At 44.6% G+C, this 27,822-nt stretch overlaps 1 protein-coding gene across 2 annotated transcripts in view; it reads right to left on the bottom strand.

Moving 5' to 3' along the window:
• Positions 1 to 27,822, bottom strand: part of RNF17 (ring finger protein 17) — a 585,601-nt gene that overhangs the window by 85,723 nt on the left and 472,056 nt on the right. For both annotated transcript variants that reach the window (XM_073583105.1, XM_073583106.1), the window contains one exon: positions 17,325 to 17,444. In XM_073583105.1, coding sequence (XP_073439206.1) covers positions 17,325 to 17,444 — 120 coding nt within the window. The remainder of the gene's footprint in view (positions 1 to 17,324; positions 17,445 to 27,822) is intronic.

Raw genomic sequence — 27,822 nt, 5'->3', positions numbered from 1 at the left:
ACATTTTTTGGAGAAAAAACTGAGTAGAATCTCTCCAAATCCTCCTCAAATGAGCAAAACTTTGTTCTGGTGATGTATAGATGTAAGTACCGCTTTAAATTTTTTGTGTACCTTGTGATTGGTTTAGTATGGCATTAAGGACCTTGGACCAAAACATTTTGTGCAGCCCTGATATAACACTATCTCTCCAAGACTGCTACTCATTAAGGGTACCCAGACAGATAACCATGGAGGAGAGGTCTGGCAGCCTTCCACCCGCCTACACGCCTTTTTGACTATTGTACTCCCAACAAAACTTCATAATGTGAAAACACAGCAAATACTCAACATGTGCATAATAAGGAATCTAGTTGTGCAGTGGTGTCCTATCAAGCATGTTGTTTTCTTTTTATATACGTCTTTAAAATAAATCTATGCAAGACGAATGCTATGGTGTGGCATCTGAGACATTGTTCCTTTTACATGTGTCCAGAGCTTTTCCTGGTAAGCATGTTAACCCCTTTACTCCCCCCCCTCCCAAGCAATTTGCATCTTCATGACCAGGCCAAATTGTACAATTCTGACCAGGGTCACTTTATGTGGTAATAATTCTGGAACGTTTCAATGGATCCCACTAATTCTAAGATTGTTTTTGTGACATATAATACTTCATGAAAGTGGTAAAATTTCATCAATAAGATTTGCGAATATTTGTAAAAACAAAAGTGGAAGTTTGGAGAAAATGTTGACAATTTATCCATTTTCAAACTTTTAATTTTTATGGCCTTAAATCAGAGTTATGTCACACAAAATATATAATATTTCCCACATGTCTACTTTATTTCAGCACAATTTTTGAACCATTCTTTTTATTAGAGAAGGGTTAAAAGTCGACCAATGATTTCTCATTTTTTCAACAAAATTTCCCAAACCATTTTTTTTTTAGGGGCCACAATATATTTGAAGTGACTGAGGGGTATATATGACAGAACATACCCAAAAGTGACACCATTCTAAAAACTGCACCCTCCAAAGGTGCTCAAAACCACATTCAAAAAGTTTATTAAAGATTTAGATGCTTTACAGGAATTTTTAGAATATGGAAGTAAAAAATGAACATTTAACTTTTTTGACAAAAATGTTACTTTAGATCCACATTTTTTAATTTCACAACGGTAACAGGAAAATATGGATCCCAAAGTTTGTTGGAAAATTGCTCCTGGGCAAGCAGATACCTTATATGTCTGAGAAAACCACTGTTTCAGGGCATGGCAGGGTTCGGAATGGAAGGAGCACCATTTGACTTTTTGAATGCAAAATATGCTGGAATAATTAGCAGATGCAGTTTCACATTTGGAGAGCCCCTGATGTGCCTAAACAGTGGAAACTCCCCACAAGTGACATCATATTGGAAACCAGATGCCTCAGGGAACTTATCTAGATGTGTAATGAGCACCTTGAACCCATAGGTGCCTCAAAGAAGTTTATAACATTGAGCCGCAATGTAAAAAAAAACAAAACACGTTTTTCTTACAAAAAGTTTCTTTTAGTCCCAATTTTTTATTTTCACAAGGTAACAGGAGAAAACGGACCCCAAAAGTTGTACAATTTCTCCTGAGTACACAAATACCACATATGTTGTGAAAAACTACTGTTATGGAAGGAATGATGTGTTGGAACTATGGTTTTGATGGAATGGTCTGCAGGTGTCATGTCGCGTTTGGAGAGCCCCTGATGTGACTTATCAAGTGCTTGCTTCACAGACGTTTATAACGTAGAACCGTGAAATTTTAGCCCAATTTTTTATTTTCACAAGGATATCAGGAGAAAATGGAACCTAAAGTTTGTCATGCAATTTCTTCAGTGTACAAAGATACTTTCATACGTGGTTGCAAACTACTTTTGAGACACAGTGAAAAGCTCATAAGGGAAGAAGCATCATTTTGGAGTTCAGATTTTGCTGGACTGGGCTGACGTGCCATGTCATACTGACAGAATCCCTGAGGTGCCAGAACAGCAGAACCCCCCATAAGAGACACCATTTTACAAACTACACCTTTCAATGAATTCATCTAGGGGTGCAGTGATCATATTGACACCTCCTGGAGTGCAGATTTTGATAGAATAGTTTGCAGACTCCATATGCAGAGCCCTAAGTGCTAGAAGAGCAGAATCCCCCCTCAAGTGACCCCATTTTGGAAACCATACCCACTTGGGAATTTATCTATAGGTATAGTGACAATTTTGACCCCATGGGCGTTTTAAAAAGAAACAAGCAGTAGTAGATGTTATCGAGTGAAAACTGCAAACTACCATTGTAGTGACCAGTATGTTGTAGTGACCAGTATGTTATGCCCAAGTCTTGCTTCTGGATACTGCACCTGTAAATTAATCAGGCTTTCAATGCTACAGAAATGCCAAAATATGTGGATGCTAAATGTCGTTTAAGCACACTGTGGAGCTCAGAAGTGAGGGAGGCATTTAAATTTGGGAGCGCAGAATTTGCTTTATTTCTTTTGGGGGAGCCATTTCGCTTTTCCAGAGCCTTTGTGCTACTACTAACGTGGAAGCCCCATAAATTTTCATTGAGAGATGACGGACCTGAGTGGAGACTTTTTTTGTGGCTTGAGTTGATCAAAGCTTTTAGCTATTGGGAACATTTTACATAATGTTTGGAATCACATTTATCTTGTGCTCTACGCTGAGCACTTACTTTGGGGCTTCCATCTAAATCCCCGACTGACATGACTCAGGTAAAACTCCTGAAGGATCCATTCACTATAATGAGGCAGCAGAGTTACCTCTGTTTAGTGATGTCCCTTTTTTCAAAAGTGCACAAAACTGTTTTGAACCGCATTTTATGCACGCCTAAAAATACTGACACCGCTGTATCACGTTCACAATGCCTCCATCTGCCTCATTATAGGGAATCTTCCTCCAGGGCTTCCCATGAGAATCACATATTTCAAAGATTTACAGTGGGGGAAATAAATATTTGATCCCTTGCTGGTTTTCTAAGTTTTCCAACTGACAAAGTCATGAACAGTCTATAATTATAAGGGTAGGTTAATTTTAACATTTAGAGATAGAATATCAAAAATAAAATCCAGAAAATAACATTGCATACATTTATTTGCATTTTGCAGTGAGAAATAAGTATTTGATCCCCTACAAATCATTACAAGTTCTGGTTCCTACAGACCAGTTAGATGCTCCTAATCAACTCGTTACCTGCATTAAAGGCAGCTAAGACATAGTCACCTTTATAAAATACTACTGTCCACAGACTCCATTAATCAGTCAGACTCTAACCTCTACAACACGGGCACGACCAAAGAGCTTTATAAGGATGTCAGGGACAAGAACATAGACCTGCACAAAGCTGGAAGGAGCTACAAATCCATACGTAAGAAGCTGGGTGAGAAGGAGACCACTGCTGGTGCAATAGTAAGCAAATGGAAGAAATACAAAATGACTGTCAATCGACATCGATCTGGGACATCATACAAAATCTCACCTCATGGGGTGTCCTTGATCATGAGGAAGGCAAGAGATCTGCCTAAAACTACACGGGGGATCTTGTTAATGATCTCAAGGCAGCTGGGACAACAGTCACCAAGAAAACCATTGGGTAACACATTACGCCGTAAAGGTTTAAAATCCTGCAGTTGCAGCAAGGTCCCCCTGCTCAAGAAGGCACATGTGCAGACCCGTCTGAAGTATGCCAATGAACACTTGGATGATTCTGTGAGTGATGGGAGAAGTACACTCACTGGCCACTTTATTAGGTACACCTGTCCAACTGTGTGTTAAGACTTAATTTCTAATCAGCCAATCACATGGCGGCAACTCAGTGCATTTAGGCATGTAGACATGGTCAAGACAATCTCCTGCAGTTCAAACCGAGCATCAGTATGGGGAAGTAAGGTGATTTGAGTGCCTTTGAACGTGGCATGATTGTTGGTGCCAGAAGGGCTGGTCTGAGTATTTCAGAAACTGCTGATCTACTGGGATTTTCACGCACAACCATCTCTAGGGTTTACAGAGAATGGTCCGAAAAAGAAAAAAAAACCAGTGAGCGGCAGTTCTGTGGCCGGAAATGCCTTGTTGATGCCAGAGGTCAGAGGAGAATGGGGATACTGGTTCGAGCTGATAGAAAGGCAACAGTGACTCAAATTGCCACCCGTTACAACCAAGGTAGGCAGAAGAGCATCTCTGAACGCACACAGTGCGTCGAACTTTGAGGCAGATGGGCTACAGCAGCAGAAGACCACACTGGGTACCACTCCTCTCAGCTAAGAACAGGAAACTGAGGCTAAAATTTGCACAAGCTCATCGAAATTGGACAGTAGAAGATTGGAAAAACGTTGCCTGGTCTGATGAGTCTCGATTTCTGCTGCGACATTCGGATGGTAGGGTCAGAATTTGGCGTAAACAACATGAAAGCATGGATCCATCCTGCCTTGTATCAACGGTTCAGGCTGGTGGTGGTGGTGTCATGGTGTGGGGAATTTTTTCTTGGCACTCTTTGGGCCCCTTGGTACCAATTGAGCATCGTTGCAACGCCACAGCCTACCTGAGTATTGTTGCTGACCATGTCCATCCCTTTATGACCACAATGTACCCAACATCTGATGGCTACTTTCAGCAGGATAATGCGCCATGTCATAAAGCTCGAATCATCTCAGATTGGTTTCTTGAACATGACAATGAGTTCACTGTACTCAAATGGCCTCCTCAGTCACCAGATCTCAATCCAATAGAGCATCTTTGGGATGTGGTGGAACGGGAGATTCGCATCAGGGATGTGCAGCCGACAAATCTGCGCCAACTGTGTGATGCCATCATGTCAATATGGTCCAAAATCTCTGAGGAATGCTTCCAGCACCTTGTTGAATCTCTGCCACGAAGAATTGAGGCAGTTCTGAAGGCAAAAGGGGGTCCAACCCCTTAATAGCATGGTGTACCTAATAAAGTGGCCAGTGAGTGTAGCTGTGGTCAGATGAAACAAAAATTAAGTTCTTCGGCATTAACTCAACTCGCCGTGTTTGAAGGAAGAGAAATGCTGCCTATGACTCAAAGAACACCGTCCCCCACTGTCAAGCATGGAGATGGAAACATTATGTTTTGTGGGATGTTTCTCTGCTAAGGGCACAGGACTACTTCACTGCATCAATGGGAGAATTCATGGAGCCATGTACAGTAAAATCTCTTTCCCTCTGCCAGGACATTAAAAATGGGTTATGGCTGGGTCTCCCAGCAAGACAATGACCCCAAACATACAGCCAAGGCAACAAAGGAGTGGCCCAAAAAGAAGCACATTAAGGTCATGGAGTGGCCTAGCCAATCTCCAGACCTTAATCACATAGAAAACTTATGGAGGAAGTTGAAGCTCCGAGCTGCCAAGCGACAGTCTCAAAATTGCAATGATTTAGAGATGATCTGAAAAGGAGAAGTGGAGCAAAATTCCTCCTGACATGTGCGCAAACCTCATCAATTGCAAAAAACGTCTGACTGCTGTGCTTGAGAACAAGGGTTTTGCCACCAAGTATTAAGTCTTGTTTGCCAGAGGGATCAAACACTTATTTCTCACAGCAATATGCAAATAAATTTATATAATTTATACAATATGGTTTTCTGGATTTTATTTTTGATATTCAAATCTCTCAATGTAAAAATTAACCTTCCCTTAAAATTATAGACTGTTCATGTTGTTGTCTGTTGGTAAACTTACAAAATCAGCAAGGGATCAAATACTTACCGTATTTTTCGCTTTAGAAGACGCTCCGGATTATAAGACGCACCCCAAATTTTGAGGAGAAAAATAGGAAAAAAACTTTATTTTTAATAAAATGGTGGTGCATCTTATAATCCATGCGTCTTATTGCTTACCAGGGGTGGTGATGGAGGAGGCCGGAGTGGAACATTGCTGCTGGGATGAGGGGGTGTTTTGATGTGCAGCATGCCGCTGCCGGTGTCTGTTACTGCCGCCGCCCTCTGTCCCCTGATGCTTGCCACCACCGCCACGCTCTGTCCCCCAGTGCCTGCTTGCCACCACCGCCGCACTCTGTCCCCCAGTGCTTGCCACCACCGCCACGCTGTCCCCCGGTGCCTGCTTGCCACCACCGCCGCGCTCTCCCCCGGTTCTTACCGCCACCACCACGCTCTGTCCCCCGGTTCTTACCGCCACGCTCCTATCCCCCGGTGTTTGCCGCCATCGCCGCGCTCTGTCCCATTCTGAGGGTACTTGCCGTGGCACTCTGTGCCCTGATGCTGCCGCTGCGCTGTCCGCCACCGCCGCGCTCCTGTCCCCCGGTGGTTTCTTCCGCCCCACCGCCGCCGCCGCGCTCTGTCCCGTTCAGCGTGGGGGGGTCTCTGTCGCTCCATGCCTGCTTTCTTCCTGGAAAATGGCCGCCGCGCATGCGCAGACGGACATCTCGGCACTGAAATCTCGGGAGATGAGATTTCAGCGCTGAAATCTCATCTCCCGAGATTTCAGTGCCGAGATGTCCGTCTGCGCATGCGCGGCGGCCATTTTCCAGGAAGAAAGCAGGCATGGAGCGACAGAGACCCCCCCACGCTGAACGGGACAGAGCGCGGCGGCGGCGGTGGGGCGGAAGAAACCACCGGGGGACAGGAGCGCGGTGGTGGCGGACAGCGCAGCGGCAGCATCAGGGCACAGAGTGCCGCGGCAAGTAGCCTCAGTGGCAGCGCAAATGTATATCCTCTTTGTAAGACGCACCCCCTTTTTCCCCTCAATTTTGGGGGAAAAAAAGTGCGTCTTACAAAGCGGAAAATACGGTATTTACCCCACTGTACACGGAAACCCTGATGTAAGTGCTCAGTGGATAGCGCAGGCTAAATATGAGCCGAGTCTTACTGTGATCTTTGGGAGGAAGAATGAACAAATCAACAACAGGTGACAAATTAGTTTTATTTCTTTTTTACGCCATTCCTTGTGTGGTATAAGCGATTAGACAACTTTATTCTTTGGGTTGCTACGATTACAGCGATACCAGACTTGTATTATATTTTATACTAGCTGAAGAGCCCGGCACTGCCCACTCCGCAAAGTCACATTCACTATAATATCCCACATCATCCCGTCAGCCAAAGCTACCAGACTACTACCCCTAATATCCCACATCATCCCGTCAGCCAGAGCCACCGGACAACTACCACTAATATCCCACATCATCCCGTCACAGCCGCCGGGCTACTACCCCTAATATCCCACATCATCCCGTCAGCCAGAGCCACCGGACAACTACCACTAATATCCCACATCATCCCGTCACAGCTGCCGGGCTACTACCCCTAATATCCCACATCATCCAGTCAGCCAGAGCCACCGGGCTACTACCCCTAATATCCCACATCATCCCGTCAGCCAGAGCCACTGGACTACTACCCCTAATATCCCACATCATCCCATCAGCCAAAGCCACCGGACTACTACCCCTAATATCCCACATCATCCCGTCAGCCTGGGGTCAGAACCAGAGCGCTGAGTGGAACGGTCCTAACTTCCATACCGGGGATCCCTTTAAGAGAGGCCTGGTGTCAGAACCAGAGTGCTGAGTGGATTTGCCCTGAATTCAATACCAATGATCCCTTTAAGAGAGGCCTGGGGTCAGTACCAAGCACAGAGTGGATTTGCCCACTTCCATACCAATGATCCCTTTAAGAGGGGCCTTGGGTCAGAACCAGAGCGCTGAATGGATTTGCCCTGACTTGCATACCAATGATCCCTTTAATAGAAGCCTGGGATCAGAATCAAAGCGCTGAGGGATTTGCCCTAACTTCCGTGCAGGAGATCCCTTTAAGAGAGCCTGTGGTCAGTACCAAAGCGCAGAGTGGATTTGCCCTAACTTCCATACCAATGATCCCTTTAAGAGACCCTGGGGTCAGAACCACAGCGCTGAGTGGAATGGTCCTAACTTCCATACCGGGGATCCCTTTAAGAGAGGCCTGGGGTCAAAACCAAAGCGTTGGATGGATTTGCTCGGACTTCCATACCAGTGATCCCTTTAAGAGGGAAGATGTGCCTATAGGATGGAGGATGTGTGGTGTATATGGGCACGGGAGGGGGGATTAATTTCTATCGTGCTCTCTGCTCCTTTTTGGGGGGCAGACAATGGCTGGGAGCTTATGTCCCAGGGATGCTAGATTTCTCCCACCATGTCAGTGTCTGCTGAGGTGTTGTCAAGTGGGAAAACTTGCTCATAGCTCAGCTTCTTTTAACCAGCACTGGTGAAATGAGAGATGTTTAGTGATTGGTTGCAAGGAAAACTGTTGCTCATAGCAACCAATCACAGCTCAGCTTCTTTTGATCTGTTCTGGTGAAATGAAAGGTGCTTCGTGATTGATTGGTGATACACACATACATTCAGTTTTATATATATAGATTTTTTTTTCTTGAGGTCTGGCTGCTGTCAGACACTAAAAGATGCTTTTTTGTGCAAAAACTAGTTTCTGCATCGCCGTATTTTGAAAGCCATCATTTTTCCATATCTCGGCCGTCACAGTCATGTGAGGGCTTGGCTTTTGAAGGACGAGTTGATGTTTTTATTGGTACCATTTTCGGACACATTTTTTTATCGCTTTCTATTCCGATTTTTGGGAGGCAGAATGAAGAAAACAGCAAATCAGAATTTTTTTTTCCTTTTTATGCCGCTCCGCGTGTGCTAAAATTGATAAGGTAGCTTTATTCTTCTGGTCAACACTATTAAGAGTGATAACACATTTATATTGTTTTCTTTTTCACAATAAAAACCTATTTTATAGAAAAAATTATTATTTTTGCATCACTTCATTCTGCGAGATTTTTTTATTTTTCTGCTGATGGAGCTGTATGGCGGCTTGCTTTTTTAATTACATGACAACGTTTTCAGCGATACCATTTTCATTTACATTAATCTTTTTGATTATTTTTTATTTCACAGTTTGTTCGGCAGTATGATGATAAAGCATTGTGTTTTGCCTCTTTTTTTAAATTTTCTGTATTCACTAAAGTGGTTTTCTCTATCGCCTTATTGGGGGACACAGGAACCTTGGGTGTATGCTGCTGCCACTAGGAGGCGGACACTATGCAGAAAAAAAGTTAGCGCCTCCTCCGCAGTGTACACCCCACCGACAGGAAGTAGGATGTTCAGTTTAGCTTAGTGTCAAGCAGGAGGTGGACACTGGTCTTTCATTAGACCCATATCTACCTCAGTGGGCGTCGTTTCTTTTTAGGTTTTCCGGAGGGATACAGAGTGAATAGTCACATCTGCAGTCCCACAAAGAGACTGAGTACGGCGTGTACTGCCACCCCGTATCCTCATAGCTCTCCACACAGGACCAAGAGCCCCCTAACACGGATGTGTGTCAGGCGATCCAGAATGAAGTATAGGAGTAACCCCGGCACACTAATAACATGAAAGTAAAGTCTTCTCAACGACAGTCTTTAATTGTTGTGATTTTATTGATTGTGAAAAAAAGGGTGGTGTTACAATCCAAAAAAGGGTGGTGTTACAATCCAACGTTTCAGCTCTACATCTCGAGCTTTCATCAGGGATATGACTAGATCCTTGGTTTTGAGGTGTGTGTATAAGTGGTATAGGTTTGCCTTTGTAATCCAGCTGCTGGAACGGTACCTATAGTAACCACGATGTGTAGGGTCAGCACGTGACTCCCGTCCTTGTGTCCTAAATCTAGTCAGGTGTGGAGGAGGCCGGATTACAAACTGTCTTTAGGCTGCGCCATCTTCGGCCTTCTAACAGTGCGGTTGATTCCGCCTATTCTCCCTTCCTCGGCCCCTCAGTGAAAGTGTGCGCTTTCCTGCACTGCTCCTCTCACGCTGCCTCCATTTTCTCAGTCCCCCAACCTTCCGGCAAAGAGGCGATCGTTGTCTTCCAGCGTGAGACCCGGTTAGTTCCTTCACCGGGCAGGTACAGCCTTTCCTGCCCATCTCCGCTCGGCCTAAACAGGTACAGTGTGGAGCATATTCCACTTATGGTAAAATTAAGCTGGGCCTCACTATCTGCAGGCCAGTGATGGCGCATTGAATCCATCTTTCCTATGGAAACTGATGGGAATTGTGTTATAGCGATGCAGTCTCATGTAAACAGTGCAGTCATTAGTGTAATAAGTACCCCTAGCTGTACTAATAGTAATATAGCCGGGCAGTCACTATCGTAATGGTGCTCTGGAAACGTGCGTTCACCGACGTAACAGTGCTCCAGAGCCGTACAGTTGCTAACGTAATTGTTCCTGGGCGTCGTGTAGTCACTGGGGTAATGGTGATCTACAACCGGTAGTTCTCTAGAGCCGTGCAGCCCTAGGCAATCGTAAACCAGTGCCACCGGCCATTCTAGGCTGAGCGAGACCACATTCGTCAGATGCGACCGATAAGCAGCTTGAGCCTGGGCTGAGACCCGCAGGTCCGGGGTCATGCACAAAATTCACTGGCGTAATGGTAATCTTCTGCCGCTCAGTCACTAGTGGAATAGTACGTCCAGTATCATAGCACACAAGAGCCATGCAATGGTGTATTAGTTACCCCTTGCGGCTGTCTTCTGTGTCACGACCCACTCTACGTCCGTCCACCTACATTGGACTTGTTCAAACTTGCCATATGGCGTCTGCCTGGTAGAAGTTTTCACTCGCACGTTTTGCTTCGGAGATCTGACTTTGTCTCACGGCTGTTGTGGTTTCTGCTATCGCAGATCCGTACCTTGATTCTCGGCAGAGCAGGACTCGACCATTGCTTCACACATAATGATTCGGGAGCCTCGGCATAGCAAATGCTTCCATATCTCCTGCTCACAAGCAATCGGGACGCTAGCATCACACTGCTCTAAGCAGAATGATGAGCTGTTTCTGTCCCTTCACTTCTGCAGTGTTTGGGATGGATTTCCAGCTGGATAAGAAGTCAAATCTGTGTGACCCGGCAATTTTCTGCGGTGGCTCAGTGGATAAAGAAGCTGACCACAACTCGCAGATCCAGTAGTTGGAACCCTGTCGCACAACAGAGAGTAGAGTTTAGTCTCCCTCTGATTCCAGGCCTACTGTTCTACTGTCAAAAGAATTGACTGGTCAGAATATGCTTTAATACAGACTGCGTGGTACGGCTTACCACACGTGAAGCCATTATTCTATCCCAGGCCCAGACCACAACACAGAAGCCGTTATTCTGCCTAATGTCGTCAGGTACCTAGGCCTAGACACAGAGCGGCTGTCTCCTATATCCTTCTCTGGGTTCTCTCCACGCTGATTTGTTCACAGGTTACTTAGAGCCGTTGGCAGCTATGCTATATCTGCTATCCAGGCTTCAGACGCAACACCTACCAGGTATAGTGGTTGAAATGGCCGTATTACTGTGGAGACGAGTCCAAGGTTGACTGCTCCAATGGTACTGGTGTTCAGTACCATTTTCAGGTGAGTCACACGCCCTCGTATTCAAGTTCCTCGCGTCCTATTGCAGCAGTATTCTATCCTTATCGAGCATTTGGATAGTCCTCTACCAGACATGGTTAGTCAATACACGCCATCTTTTCGGTAATTCATCCGTACCAGAGGTCGAGCGACTATACCGGCCCGGCTCTACTGTCCCATTGGCAGAAGAGTCAGGAGTGTCCTCTATCACGTTCCTCAGGGTCCTTTGCAGCGTCTGCCTAGCTCCCGTATAATCACCACTCTAGATGAGGAGACTGCATTTATTATCTCCAGCGGGCTGCAGCTGTGCTTCCAAGTCTCTTTCATGTGAGTCTAAGACGTTTCAGCTGCTTATTTCATAGTCAATAACATATGTGGTCTATTAGCAGTTAAACGTCAAAGGCTACCAGGTTCAAACGAAGGGGATCTCTGTACCACAGGGCGGATCTCAGTAGCAACATATCTGTAGACTCCACCTTCAGGTAGGTCATACACTCTCGTGTCAGGTACGGATGGTCGAGGTTACTGTAGCATGATCTGGACCCTAGGGGTGAGTTACTCCACAAGAGTTTTGTCCCACCTTCTGTCCAGTTACAGTACCGTCTGCAGTCTAGCTTTACTGCCCGGTGTGTTACGCCTATAAATAATAATAATCTTTATATAGCGCCAACATATTCCACAGCGCTTTACAGTTTAGCAGTTTCAAAACACAAGCCATAAGTAACAACGTTAACAATACAATAATTAAAGCAAAATAAAACGAAATAAGATGACCCTGCTCATGAGAGCTTACAATCTACAATGAGGTGAGGGAAATACAAAGTACAGGTGTGTATTTACAATTGTATATTTACAATGAAGGTCCAGCCATCTTGAGGGAGTGAAGGATATGGATGGATATAGTGAATGGGCTACACATGCACACTTACACATAGAATGACTGATTAGTGAACATGATAAGCCGATCTGAACAAATGTGTTTTGAGGGAGCACCTAAAACTATGCAAATTGTGGTTAGTCCTAATTTCTTGGGGTAGAGCATTCCAGAGGATAGGAGCAGCACGGGAGAAGTCTAAGTCGGGAGTGGGAGATACGGATTAGTGCAGAGGTTAGTCGAAAGTCGTTTGCAGAGCGCAGCGATCAGCTAGGCCGATAGACAGAAATGAAGGAGATGTAGGGGGGTGCAGCCCCGTGGAGAGCTTTGTGGGTGAGAACAAGTACTTTGAATTGGATCCTATAATGAATGGGCAGCCAGTGTAATGACTGACGAAGAGAGGACACATCCGAGTACCGATTAGCCAGATGGACAACCCTGGCTCCTGCATTAAGTATGGACTGGATAGGGGATAGTCAAGTGACGGGGAGGCCAATTAATAGAGCGCTGCAGTAATCCAAGCGGGAGTGGATCAATGCTACAGTGAGGGCTTTTGTTGTTTCCATGGCGAGAAAAGGGTGGATACTAGAGATGTTCTTTAGGTGTAAGCGACAAGAGTGGGCAAGAGATTGTATATGGGATGTGAAGGAGAGATTGATATCAAACATAACGCCTAGACAGCGCGCTTGCTGCCGGGGTGTTATTGTGGTACCACCCACGGAGAGGGAAATGTCCGATTTAGGGAGGTTAGTAGATGGCGGGAGCAGAAGTAGTTCAGTTCTGGAGAGGTTGAGTTTCAGATAGAGAGCGGACATAAAATTAGAGACTGCGGACAGACAGTCACTGGCGTTCTGTAGTACAGAGGGGGTAAGGTCGGGGAATGACATGTACAGTTGTGTGTCATCAGCATAAAGATGGTACTGAAAGCCAAATCTGCTGATGGTCTGTTCAATCGGGGCTGTGTAGAGAGAGAAGAGAAGGGGGCCAAGGACTGAGCCCTGAGGTACCCCGACAGCAAGAGGAAGAGGACATGAAGTGGAGCTAGAGAACAAAACACTGAAGGAGCGGTCAGAGAGATAGAAAGAGAACCAAGAGAGAGCAGTGTCCTTAATGCCTAGTGACTGGAGCCTAGAGAGTAGGAGATGGTGGTCAACAATATCGAAAGCTACAGATAGGTCAAGAAGAATGAGCAGAGAGTGGTCACCATTACGTTTTGCTGTCAGAAGGTCATTGGTCACTTTGCGGAGTGCAGTTTCAGTCGAATGTAGGGGGCGGAAGCCGAACTGTGAAGGGTCTAGAAGGGAGTGAGTGGAGAGGTAACAGGTAAGGCGGGAGTAAACTAGGCGCTCAATCATTAAGGTTTGGCTAATAGTAGTTTATAGGTTCTAGTATGTCCCAAGGGCCTTCGAGCTACCACATTACCTAAGCTCCTTATTTGTCAGAACTTACCTATGCTTTCTTACAGACACCGGATAAAGCCTCCAGCGGATCACAGATGTGACTTTTGGACGTGACTGGGGCAAGTATCTCACCTCAGACAGGAGTGGGATCTCACTCTGCACAAGTATCGACCAGGGTAGAAAGCTGCTCCAGTCTTGGATCTAAGGATGAGTATGGTGATAACATGTTTCTTATTTCAGCTAGAATTGTATTTTTTTTCTCCGTGTTCTTCGGGCGCGTGTTGTCTTATACTTAGGCACGCGGTTCTACACACTGTAATCCTCTCCCTACTCCCGAGGGTCCAGGATAGATTCAGCCGTTTACATCGTCATAAGAATTTACCTTCCTTTCATCAGCCTAGTTGTCTTTCTGGGGTCTATTTGGGCTACCTAGAGCCAACTTTCTTTGCAGTTGCCATACTTCATGTTTTGCCGTGGACTTTCCTGGCTCGACTGTTCGTTGTTATAAGTCTAGCTAGGCTAATTTTTTCTATATTCGCCCTCATCCCTGTATGTGGGGTTTATCTTCCCCTTGATATCAGTCTGAAGGGGCATCCAGTAGTTTTCAGTCTACCTGCTTTATCGAGCGATCAGTTGTCTCTTCATAGCCAACCGGTGCCTACTTTGCAGCGATGAGATCCAGGTTATCCCCTGGTTCCATTCAGTATGTTTTCAGTGTTCGGTTCTTTAACAGGTTCTCAGGGCCTGCTTTCAGAGCTTGTCATAATCTCATGGAACAGACTTCAGCCGTTTCCAAATAAGGAGGCGCCTTGGTGTATCTTCTTCTCCTGAGCGCTTCACAAATTAGACTACTTCTGTGACTACGAACCCTCCGGTTCCAAGTTCTCTGCTATGGCCTTTCCTCGCCCGGACGTTCTGCTCTCAGGGATACCAACGTCGAATTCACACAGTAGTTAGCAGGATCAACCTTCAAAGCACGCGCCGCTATAGCGTGTCCTGCCTTAGCTTCCTCTAGTGTGGCAAAGTTCTATGGATGCGCGGCCTAGTTTGCTCAGAGAATTCTTTCTGGAGACCGGTCGGTAGATTTGACCGTTCCTACTGTCCAAAACATTTTTCCTTGCAGGGAGACAGTTTTTCGCCTAATCGTTCCCATCTAAGGGTCCACAGTTGGCTTTCTGTTCATGAGCGAAATTATGCCCATCTAAGTCCCTCACCAATTTTCCTTTCCTTCCGTGTAGCGCCAATAGACCAAATTATTAAAGTGATCACCGGAAGGACAAGCGCTCCCCTTCCTCAGTCTCAGCCTCGTCGTTTCTTCGGTGCCTCTTCCTCTGCATGACGTTTGGAGATCTAGGATTGAGCCCATCCTTGTTTTTCAGGAAGGAAATTTCTTCGTTCAACATTTACCTTCTGTGAATCGCAGGATTTTTCCTTATTCAATGAAGCTCTTATCCAGTTCCTGATTCTTCAAGGCTTTGGCGATGTCCGCTTTTGCACAAACGGGTTCATTTCCCCGTTTTAGTTGGTATCTTTCTCTTTCAGACTCTCAACCACTCCTGGGGTCTCACAGAGTCTGTAACAGCTGTGGTGCACTTCCGGTGGATCAAGGGTCCACTCTCCGTCATTCTGAATTCCTTTTCTTTCATCCGCCTCGGACTTTCCCTTCATGACGCCCTCTCATCAGGTTACTTGGCCACAGCAACAGTACTTCTCAAGCTCAGGCTTGAAGTATAGAGTTCCTTGGTCCTTCAAGGTTAGACTTCTGTTCGAGGAAACTGGTCGGCATTAGTAGGGTTGCCGACTCAGGAAGGACTGCGTTCTTTTCAGTACGAAGCACTCTGCCCAGGCAGTATGTCCTCCTGACGGTACTCTTGGGGTCTTCGTCGGGCACCTTTGCAGTGCCATGATATGTTCCCCACAGGTCCATAAAGATTTTTAAAGCCCATGCCTAGCTTCGGCAAGTACCGATCGGGGTAATAAAGACCTCGCAGGTGACCTTGCAGGTGACGAGGGTGACTTCCTCGTCCGGATGGCGTTATTTGCTGTTCCCTCCCCTTGGGGACTGCTTTGGGACGTCCCATGGTTCCTGTGTCCCCCAATAAGGCGATAGAGAAAATAGGATTTTTAGTTGCTTACCGTAAAATCTGTTTCTCTGAGCCTTCATTGGGGGACACAGCACCCTCCCAAGTTGAACAGCTCGGTTTACTGTATAATATTGTTACAGTGTGGATTTGTGTATCTGTGGTTTTTATATCGTTACAAATTGCTTCTCCTACTGCTTTCTCACTAACTGAACATCCTACTTCCTGTCGGTGGGGTGTACACTGCGGAGGAGGAGCTAACTTTTTTTCTGCATAGTGTCAGCCTCCTAGTTGCAGCAGCATACACCCATGGTTCCTGTGTCCCCCAATGAAGGCTCAGAGAAACAGATTTTATGGTAAGCAACTAAAAATCCTGTCATTTAGTGAGACAGTTTTATAGGTTGTGTCATTACGAAAGCGGTGATACCAAATGTGTACTTTGTTTTATTTTCATAAAAATATTTATGTGTACAATGTTTTTATTTTGTGATTGTCTTTTTTGAAATATTTTTAGAATTTTTATTTCACTGTGGAACTTTCACTTTTTGCAATCTGATCGTTTGTAAAGCATAGCAAAGCAGAAGCTTTGCTATGCTTTACAAACTGTGAGTGCTGCACTTACAAACTTGCTACAACATGCTCTGAGCATGGTGTAAACAACTTTGCTGGCTTTGGTGACCTGGATGATGTCATGACGATATCAGGTCACCACAGCAACGATTGGCCCTTCTCGATGACTTCTTTGGGGGGGTGCCGATCGGAGAGCAGTGGGGGCATCCTCCCTCTGTTTGCCTGCTAAATACTGCGATCTATATCGATCACACTATTTAGGGGGCTAAAGTGTCGGGAGCGGTGATGGCACTCCGTGCAAGGTGTCAGAATCAGCTGACGGCGATTTTCACGGCCTCTATGGGCACAAAATTGCCATGACGCTATCCTTTAGTCCAAGGTCGGTAAGTACCAGGCGACCTGGAAATATGGATACATCCAAGGTCATATAGGGGTTAAACAGAGGGAATCTGTCACTGGGTTTATGAATCACATCTAAGGGCAGCATGATGTAGGGGCAGAGATCCTTATTCCAGGGATGTATCACTTACTGGGCTGAATGCTGTAGTTTTGATAAATCATTTATCTGCTGCAGCTGTGCTTATGTTCTCAGTGAGGACTTCTGACCCCAATTGCACCACTGATGAGCAACCGAGTCTCCACTGTGGACAGAAAACAGCAGCCAATCAATATTGTAGGGCGGGGACAGACTGAGCTCCCGAATTAAAAAGGGAAACATAATCGAAGTCCATCAACTAGAGGATAAGCTGAGCTGCAGCAGACAAAACCTACAGTAAAGCCCAGAGAGACAGCGCTGGCATCACGGTCTATGTTCCTTCAATCTGCTGCCCTCGCAGGGTGCACAAAAACCTGGTGACAGATTTTCTTCAACACAATGTGAACATAATCTAATACAAAGAAGAAACTATATAAAAGTCTTTGTAAAGGGCACATAAGCGGGATCCAGGTGACGACATGTTACGAGTTACATAGACAAAGATAGAAAATTAAGAAATTACTCACAGGTAGGATATCACTTAGCTGGCAAGGTATAGAAAAGCCTGGAATATGTGGCGCATGCACAAATGGATACAGGTGGCATTTTGGGATTTTTTCTGTATATCCAAAATCTTCATATTTCACCTGTAAATTAAGTGACAAGGACATCGTAACGACAGAGAAAACAAGTGCCGAAACAACAGTACTTGGGATTAGACAGATCATCAGAAAACCTTTCAATTGCAGACAGTCATCCTGGACTTTACAGTGCTGGCCGATATTTATGATGTAGATATCAAGGTGACCTCCCCATCCACACCCACAAATCAGCAGACTGAAGAGACATTAGAGCCCACTGAAGAGCTGTGGCCCCTTTACTACAGAACCTGGACCCATCCATGATAAACACATGGCTGCATAGTTCTTATCTAGAAAAGAAGCTGAGCAAGTGAGGGAGCTGGGACACCAACCCATTACAAATTGAAATGCATGAAATCTTTTTAAATTTTTAAATCAAACTTTTATTAATTTTAAATAAAGTCATATTAACAACCATTTAGCCTCCAGTCATTGAACATTGCTACAGAAATATCCTCAAAACATTAATCTGCTAAATATAATTAACACAGCTAAATATTATAGGAAAAAGAAGGGGAAAGGGAAGAGATGATGACAACAGATTATTATACCCATGTATTACCATTAATGGCTCTATTACATCTCTATAACCACAGTATTAAGTCTGAATGGTAGCCAGCTGTCCTATTTCCTGAGATATGATGTTGTATTATTGGTGGATGAAGCAACTATCTTCTCTAACAGACAATTATCATTCACCAATGCTACGATCTCAGACAATGACAGACATTTGGGGTTTTTCCAATATCCTGCAGTTTTAATTCTAGCAGCTATGAGGATGTAGGTCAACGGCCAGAAGCACCTGGTCTCCCAATTTTTATTGGAATGCCACTAATCTGAAACACTAAATGGGAGACTGCTTCCTAGAGCTGCTCTACTTTACGGCACCCTCACCAGACATGTATCTTATATGCGTTAGCTTCTCCGCACCTCCAGCACACATCTGGGGAGCTGCGGTAGATCTTAAGGCCGCGTCACACTAAGCGATGCACCAGCGATCCCGACAACGATATGACGCGGTCAGGATCGCTGGTGCATTACTAAGTGGTCGCTAGTGAGCTGCCACACAGGCAGATCTCACAGCGATAAAGCGACGCAGCAGCGGTCGTTACTTACCTGTCAGACGTGGCGATGAAGACGTCCTCCCGCCCGCGTCCACGTGTTGCTCGTCGGCGCCAGCAGGAAGCGGCCGACGAGAAACAGCCCAGTACGTTCTTGCGCTATCAGCGATAACCAGGGGGGAGCCGGTTAGAGGTAAGTATCACACACAGCGATATCGCTAGCAATATCGCTGCAGCGTTACAAAATCGGTGACGCTTTAGCGATATTGCTAGCGATATCGCTTAGTGTGACGGGGCCTTTAGACAATCTGTATGGTGTGAAGTACCACCTGTACAGCAGCTTTCTGGCATTCTCCAGGTGATTGGTGCATTTAGAGTGTCCCTATCATTGAGAAGGGCGTCCGCCATTGCCCATCAGTCTCCCATTTGTGGAGATACGAGTCCATAGAGGGGAACGTCTCCTCCAGCATATGGTTGTAGCTCACAGACAGTGCTCTTATTTGCCGCGCTGAGGCTAGGAGCATTACATACAACTTTGAGTGTTGTGAAAACATTATAATATCTTTGTTTCCTTGCAAAAAATGTCTTATTTGTAGATATTTATAATGATCTTTATGTGGAAGGAGATATTTCTCTCTGATCACAGAGAAGGATAACAATATTCCTTCCTCGTACATGTCTCTAACCAACAGGACTCCCAGGGATTTCCAGTTTTGAATCAGGAGCTCTGGGATACACATCTCCAAAGTCTCCATGGGGGCTTTAGAGAGCGCCAAATTGGTAGTATGCAGTTTATTGATTAGAATGCTCCACACTCCCAGCACCGCTTCCACCATTGGTGGCAGACACAATTTCCTATCATCGCCGGGGTTAGGCCCAGCAGTGATATATGAATAAAAAAACCGATGCAACATTTGGGGATTTTAGTAAATGTTTCTCGGTTTCTATCCAATATCTGTCACCCTTATCATTCCACATCAACCTCAGTTGTTCAAATGTGGCTGCCCAATAATACCTCAGCACTGAGGGACAGCCCAGGCCTCCCTCTTTTATTGGGATATATAGTATACCTGTTTTAATTCTAAGCTTTTTTTCCTGCCATATGTAATTTAATATGATTGTAACTCTTTCGAGTATTTTCATGAGGACTGTGATAGGGATGTTGCGGAATTCGTACGTATTTAGGCGATTATGAACATTTTTACGGATGCTATTCTTCCTAACCAGGACATGTCATTTTGTCTCATGCACAGCATGCTGCCTTTGATCTTCTGTCTGAGAGCTTCATAATTTAGCGAGAGCATTCTATCTACTGAGGGGGCTAAGAGGATTCTGAGATATGTTAGGTTTTCATTATCCCACAAAACCAATTGCGGGGGCACCACAGATAGATCAAAAGGGATCCAACCTTGGCCTTTACAAACAAAGTCACAATTAACAAAGAAGAAAAGGAATAGGCCATATAAAGGGGATCACCAGTGGCAGGAAATTAGCTTACAAATGTTTAAATTTTATTTGACACAAAGAACATGCACAAAACATTAAAACTAGTCACACAACTTCAACTGTCAATAGACTCATAATAGGGCCAACCACCTGAAACAGAACTCAAAAATGTGTATAATATGAACAAAGACCTAATAGCCATATAAACAGCATACCATACATGTATTTAACCCATGCTGTTATGAATGGGTCACCGAGGAGGAGAGCAGGTCCAGGCTAAGCCACAGAAAACCAGAGAGGTTGGTACCTAAGCGGATTGCAGACCCCTGATCCTATCCACACAACTAGCAGTAGCCGTGGAGCGTACCTACGATGATCCTAGACGCCTCGGCACAGCCGGAGCTAACTAAGCTTAAAGCAAGAAAGGGGAAATCTAAACTGCCCCAGAGCAGACCCCAAAGGAATAGATAGCCCCCAAACATATATGGTAGGTGAGACAAAATGAAAACACAAACACAGGCAGGAAAATAGACTGAGCAAATGATGGGGCCCACACTGACTAGACAGGACAGGAAAGGAAAGACACTGTCTGCAATCACGCAAAAAACCCTGCAAAAAGTCCAACATGTCTGATGCAAAAAACACTGAAGTCACACGACTTCGCCTCCCACTATATCAGCACTCTGGTATATTCTGAAAGAAGAGCAAAAAGAGACCAATCTAACAGGGGATAAAACAAACTGGCACAAGCAGTAACATATGGGCGGTGATTCAGCACAGCCCCAGCCGAAGCTGGTTGACCCGCACCAAGAAGAGATAGACAAAATCAGATCAAATGCAAACAGAATAGCAAATAAACCACTTAGCTGAACATGCAGGGACAGAGCTGGAGAAATCAGACCTCAGGAGGAACAGGAAGTAAATCACCAGCAGGGATAGAGGGAGTCGGCTGTCAAATCCCAATCTGAAACCCCAGATCTCAAATAGTCATCATCATTATCAGGTGGCAAGTCTGTATCAAACAGATCAGCTCCATTACCTCCAGTAACCACCAGAGGGAGCCCAGAAAGAGAAATTGCAACCCCTCTGTCGATCTGACCAGCTCCACTACCTTCAGTAATAACCAGAGGGAGGCCAGAAAGCGATTTCACAACAGTACTGCCCCCTTGAGGAGGGGTCATCGAACCCTCATCCACGCCACCAGGCTGATCAGGATGGGCCCGGTGAAAAGCACGAACCAATCTTTCGGCATGAATGTCAGAAGCAGAGACCCAAGAATTATCCTCCTGGCCATAACCCTTCCATTTGACCAAATACTGGAGTGTCTGTCTAGCCAAACGAGAATCCAGTATCTTCTCTACCTCATAGTCCATGTTACCTTCAACCAATATAGGGTCAGGAGGCGCCACCATAGGAACTACTTGCTCCACAAACCTCTTCAACAAAGATTTATGAAACACGTTATGGATCTTAAACGTAACTGGAAGAGCCAATCGGAAAGAAACGGGATTAAGGATCTCCAAAATCTTATAAGGGCCAATGAATCTTGGAGACGCATCCTTCATAGGAATATTCTATGAAGACAACCAAACCATATCACCCACTTTAAACCGGGGACCAATGGTCCTATGCCGGTTGGAAAACCGTTGGGCTTTTTTCTGAGAGTGGGACAACTTATCCACCACTTGGTCACAAATGTGCTACAATCTCTCTACCACAGCGTCCACACTTGGGCAAGCCGAAGATTCCACTTGCCCTGAAGAAAATAGAGGATGAAACCCAAAGTTACAGAAAAAGGGCGACATCAAAGTGGCAGAGCAAGCTCTATTGTTTAGCGCAAATTTGTCCAAGGGCAAAAATGAGACCTAGTCATCCTGATCAGCAGATATGAAACATCTCAAATAGGACTCCAAAGTCTGGTTTGTTCTCTCAGTCTGCCTATTGGTCTGAGGATGAAATGCAGAGGAGAAAGATAACAATTCCCAGTTTGGAACAAAAAGCTCTCCAAAATCTGGAAACAAACTGGACTCCTCTGTTCGACACAATGTTCTCAGGAATCCCGTGCAACCGAACCACCTGTTGTAAAAACAAGGGCACCAACTCTGAAGACCATGGCAACTTTGGGAGTGGTACAAGATGGACCATCTTAGAAAATCTATCACAAATCACCCAGATAACAGTCATTCTGAGAGACAGGAAGATCGGAAATAAAATCCATTGAGATATGGATCCATGGCCTCCTGGGCACCGGCAGGGGCATCAACAACCAACTAGAATGAGAACAGGGCTTGGACCGAGAACAAGTCCCACAGGACTGCACAAAATTCCTGACATCACAAGATAAGGCAGGCCACCAAAAAGACCGACTCACCAAATCTCTGGTACCAAAAATACCTGGATGACTAGCCAACGCGGAGCAATGAATTTCAGACATTACTCTTTTCCTCCACTGGTCAGGGACATACAAATTTTCTCATAGGGCAACGTTCAGTTTTGTCCTCCTGAAATTCCTCCAGGGCAAGTCTCAAATCAGGTGAAATAGCGGAAAGAACTACACCCTCATTTAGAATGGTAGTAGGCTCGGTCACATCAAGAGAATCCGCAAAGAAACTCCTAGAAAGGGCGTCCGCCTTAACATTCTTAGTGCCCGGAAGAAGAGACCACAAAATTAAAACGTGTGAAAAACAAGGCCCACCTAGCCTGTCTAGGATTCAAGCGTTTGGCTGATTCAAGATAAATCAAATTCTTGTGGTCGGTGAGGACCACAACTTGATGTCTAGCTCCCTCCAACCAATGTCTCCACTCCTCAAATGCCCATTTCAAGGCCAACAATTCCCGATTCCCCAAGTCATAGTTACGTTCAGATGGGGAGAATTTTCGAGAAAAGAAGGCACAGGGATTCATCTTAGAAGTCACCGGATCTTTTTGGGACAAAACGGCTCCTGCACCAATCTCAGAAGCATCTACCTCCACCTGAAATGGGAGTGAGACATCAGGTTGCCGTAGAACCGGAGCAGAAGTGAATCTCCGCTTAAGCTCCTGAAATGCCGAGACTGCCTCTGGAGACCAATTCACCACATCAGCGCCCTTTTTGGTCAAATCAGTCAGTGGTTTAATGATACCAGAAAAATTACTTATAAATTTACCGTAGAAATTAGCAAAACCCAAAAACTTCTGGAGTGCCTTCAAAGAAGTGGGCTGAAACCAATCATAAATGGCCTGTACCTTGGCCGTGTCCATTTCAATAGCAGACGGGGACAAAATGAATCCCAAAAATGAAATCCTCTGTACAACAAAAAGGCACTTCCATCCCTTAACATACAGAGAATTTTCCCTCAAAATCCGGAACACAGTCCGGACATGAGAATACCAATCACTGGAAAAGATCAAAATATCATCCAGATAAATGATCAAAAACTTATCCACAAATTCCGGAAAATATCGTTCATAAAAGATTGGAAGACAGAAGGGGCATTAGTGAGCCCAAAAGGCATCACCAGGTACTCAAAATGTCCCTCCGGAGTATTAAACGCCGTCTTCCATTCATCCCCGTGCTTGATGCGAATAAGATTATACGCCCCCTGAGGTCAAGCTTGGTAAACCAACAGGCACTTTTAACTCTGGAAAATAAATCAGAAATCAGGGGTAACGGTCATTATCAGGTGGCACCGTGGCAAGCCTTAATCAGATCAGCTCCATTACCTCCAGTAACCACCAGAGGGAGCCCAGAAAGAGAACTCGCAACCTCTCTGTCGATCTGACCAGCTCCACTACCTTCAGTAATAACCAGAGGGAGGCCAGAAAGCGAATTCACAACATCATGCATAGCAGCTGTCAATGCATGCAGTGCCTGTACAAATAGAGAGGCTTGATAATGATTATGTGCTCACTTGGACCATAAATTACTCCTTCAATGATAATAGCTGCATGTGACAAAAAAAATAAAGAATGCATAAATTGAGAAAAAATACATAATTTTTATTTTTATAGCGCCAACATATTCCGCAGCGCTTTACAGTTTCAAAACACAGGTTATAAGTAACAATGTTAACAATACAATAATTAAAGCAAAAGGTGAGTATGATCACAATGACAAAAGCAGCTTACCCGTAAAAGGTATATAAGGGTTGAAACCTATATAACAAGACCCTGACAAAACAGGTATGGGCACACAAGGGTTAAATGGCAAAAGCGAAGGACACCACCCATGAGAAATAGCATGGAGTGGTACTGTTAGAAGGACCCATGTAGAGTAAAGTCAGGCAGAGCAAAGACCCGACGCGTGTCTCCACCCTCAGTGGCTTCGTCAGGCGACCCCTGACTTCTTTCAACCCTTATGTACCTTTTATGGGTAAGCTGCTTTTGTCATTGTGATCATACTTACCTTCAAGTATTTTTTCTTAATTTATGCATTCTGTATTTTTTGGTCACATGCAGCTATTAGCATTGGATAGGTAATTTATGGTCCAAGTGAACACACAATAATCATTATCCAGCCTCTCTCTTTGTACAGGCACTGCATGCATTGACAGCTGCTGTGCATGGGTTAAATACATGTATGGTATGCTGTTTATATGGCTATTAGGTCTTTGTTCATATTATACACATTTTTGAGTTCTGTTTCAGGTCGTTGGCCCTATTATGATCCTATTGACAGTTGAAGTTATGTCTCATGTGTGACCAGTTTTAATGTTTTTAAATGTTTTGTGCATGTTCTTTGTGTCAAATAAAATTTAAACATTTGTAAGCTAATTTCCTGTCTCTGGTGATCCCCTTTATATGGCATACTCCTTTTCTTCTTTGTTAATTGTGTTTTCATTATCCCACATAATGGGATACTTAGATTTAAGATTTACAGGGTGCGGGACAGAGGACGTTAGATTCAGAATTGGGCATTTAGGGATATTCAATTTATAGTTAGATACTTGGGTAAAGGAGTCTATCACTTCTATTACTCTATTGAGCAACTCTTCGGGATTAATAAGGGATAAAATAATGTCGCCCGTGAATAGCCCGATTTTGTGCTCTACATTACCAATTTTAATACCACCTCCCCAGGGTGTGATCTAATTTTTTCAGCTAAGGGTTAGATTATTAATGCAAATATTAGGGGAGAGAGTGTTCCATTAGTGATGTCAAATGTATCCGACATGATTCCTGAAATAAGAACTGACACTGACGGGTTAGAATATAGAGGGGTGATCGCTCGGAGTATATTACCGTCAAACCCAAATCTGGACAACACTTCGAAAAAAAACTCCCAATGCATTCGATCGAACGCCTTTTCGGCATCTAAAGAGAGGGGCATAGAGGGGGTCCGTCTCCCTCAGGCCACATGGATGATATCGACCATCCTCCTCGTACCTTCCAGGGTCTGTCTAGACTTAACAAATCCCACTTGGTCTTTATGCACTAAGGCCGGGATTATTTCTGAGATTCTAGGATTTTGGTGTATATCTTAAGGTCTGTGTTCAACAATGAAATCGGCCTAAAATTGATGGCTCGATCAGGGATTTTTCCTGGTTTGGAGAAGGGTATAATTGTTGCCTGAATCATCTCTTTTGGGATTAACCCTGGCTTGGCATAAAATTTTGGAAAATTGATGTCATGTGAGGGATCAGTACATCTTGAAATATTTTGAAATATTCGCTAATTAGACCATCAGGGCCAGGGGATTTGTTGTTTTCCATTCCTTTGCTGAATTTCTGTTTGGGATATTGGTTGATTCAACAAGTGTAATGAGTCTTCCGGTATTTTAGGAATTTTTACGCTTTCTAAGAACCGATTTATTAGTTGGGAAGTAATTTGAGGTATTGCGGTATTTTCCTGTAGATTATAGAGGGAAGAATAGTAATGTGAGAAGGTATTGGTGATTTCCTTTGGGTTATATATTATATTTTTTTGGTCATCCTGTATGTAGAATATTCTTTGTTTTGTCATTTTGGCTTTAATTTTGTTGGCTAATATTTTGCCCGCTTTGTTTCCCTGCCAATAATATTTGGCTTTACTTCTTTGTAGATTGTGCTCGTATTTGTATTGGAGAAGTTGGTATAATTCATACCTTAGTTTCTGTAATTTTTGGAGTATTGTGTTTGTGGGTCTCTTCTAGTGAGGCTATGTTTTGGATAATTTCCTCTATTTGGCGTAGTCTCGCTTTTTTTTGTTTTGGGACGCTATTTGGAGCAGTTTACCCCAGATATAGGCCTTGTGGGCGCACCGTACTGTAGGATACGGACATATCAGGTGTGCTATTAATTATGAAATATTCTGTTAGCACGTCCTGTAATTGGGGCTTAATTTTATGGGATGTAATTAGGTAGTTATATCCCTCTGTAATTTGGCAGGAAACAGGGGTGTGGTCCAACCAGGTGATGCTCCCTATCGTGGCTTTTTGGATGTCCCGTGATAACCATTTATCTGTGACTATTAGATCGATTCTGGAATGACCTCTATGTGAGTGTGAGTAGAAGGTGTAATCCCACTCGGAGGTGTGCAGAGCCCACCAGACATCATGGAGTTCTTCCGCTAGAAGGGTCTGAGAGAGTGATCGGGTATTTTCCTTCTTTTGAGGAAGTACCGATTTATCAATGTTTGAACAAGGGATGATGTTAAAAGACCACGCAGACTAACAGGGCACCTTTTTTAACCTTTGCTACTACTGCCATGGTGTCTAAGAAATGAAATCTGCTTGGAGTTAGGGGCATAAATAGAGACAATTGTGTAGGTCTTGTTATTTATGGTGCAGACTAGAATGACGTATCTGCCCTCATCTTCCACTACGCTGGTGATTAACTGGAAGGCGACTGTGTTCTTTATCGCAATTACTACTCCTCTTTTTATGTCAATTGCATGGGAATAAAATACATTTGGGAAGTTCCTATTCTGCAGTCTGGGGGCGTCAGTGCTATTTAGGTGGGTTTCCTAAACGCACAACACATCTGCTTTTAGGGATTGGGCCTCTTTCCATAACAGGGATCTTTTGAACGGACTATTCAGTCCTTTTACATTAATGCTGTAAATGTGAAGAATCATGTACAGATTACAGATAAAATCTATGTGTCACCACTAGACAATTAGGAAAAAATTGGGGAATAACAAAAAACAAATTTTAATTTTGTGGAAAAAAACAAACAGTTTCAAAAATAGAGTTCAGTTCTAAGTGAACCTCCTGCATATGCTCCGCTATCCAGTATATAGTGGGGGGGGTGTTGAGAAACAAAAAATTCTCCTCCCGTGCCTCCACAGACCATGGTGAAAAAATAGTCTTGTATTCTCTTCTCTTGTTCATATCTATTCCATCAGGGTGTGTGGCATCTTCTTCAGCAGGGAGTTGGTATCCTCATCCACCGTCGCCAGCGACCACTTCTGCAGCAGAGTCATGGCCTTTCGGGGGGGGTTTCGGGGAGTCAGGACCTGCGTGGCTCCGTTCCTGGTGACGATCAACTTCACCGTGTAGCCCCACTTGTACGCGATCATGTTGTCCCGTAGGATCTTGGTGGCTGTGGAGAATTCCCGCCTTCTGTTCAGGGTGACGGGTGAGAGGTCGGTGAACACCATCATGCTCTTGAGCCTCTCCGGGAGCTCCGGTCCGCCCGCTGCTTTGCTAATGGCTTCTTTGAAAAGATAAAAATGAAGCCTGGCAAATACATCCGTGGGCGCAGAGGTGAGGGCACTTTTGTGTTTGGGGATCTTGTGCGCTCTGTCTATTAGGAGGTCTCGTTGTTCCGACTCGGGGACTAGTGCGGTAAAGAAATCTGTTAGGAACTCCTTCAACGCGTCCGCAGCAACGCTTTCCAGTATCCCCTGGAAGCGCAGATTGTTGCGTCTGGAGCGGTCCTCCAGCTTCAGTTTTAGAGCAGTGATCTCCTCATCTGCCT

Source organism: Dendrobates tinctorius, unplaced genomic scaffold (genome assembly GCF_039654945.1).
Source record: "Dendrobates tinctorius isolate UK_male_01 unplaced genomic scaffold, ASM3965494v1 ptg000075l, whole genome shotgun sequence".
NCBI classification, from domain to species: domain Eukaryota; kingdom Metazoa; phylum Chordata; class Amphibia; order Anura; family Dendrobatidae; genus Dendrobates; species Dendrobates tinctorius.
The sequence above is the reverse complement of the archived record's forward strand: the minus strand, read 5'-3'. Positions and strand labels throughout refer to the sequence as shown.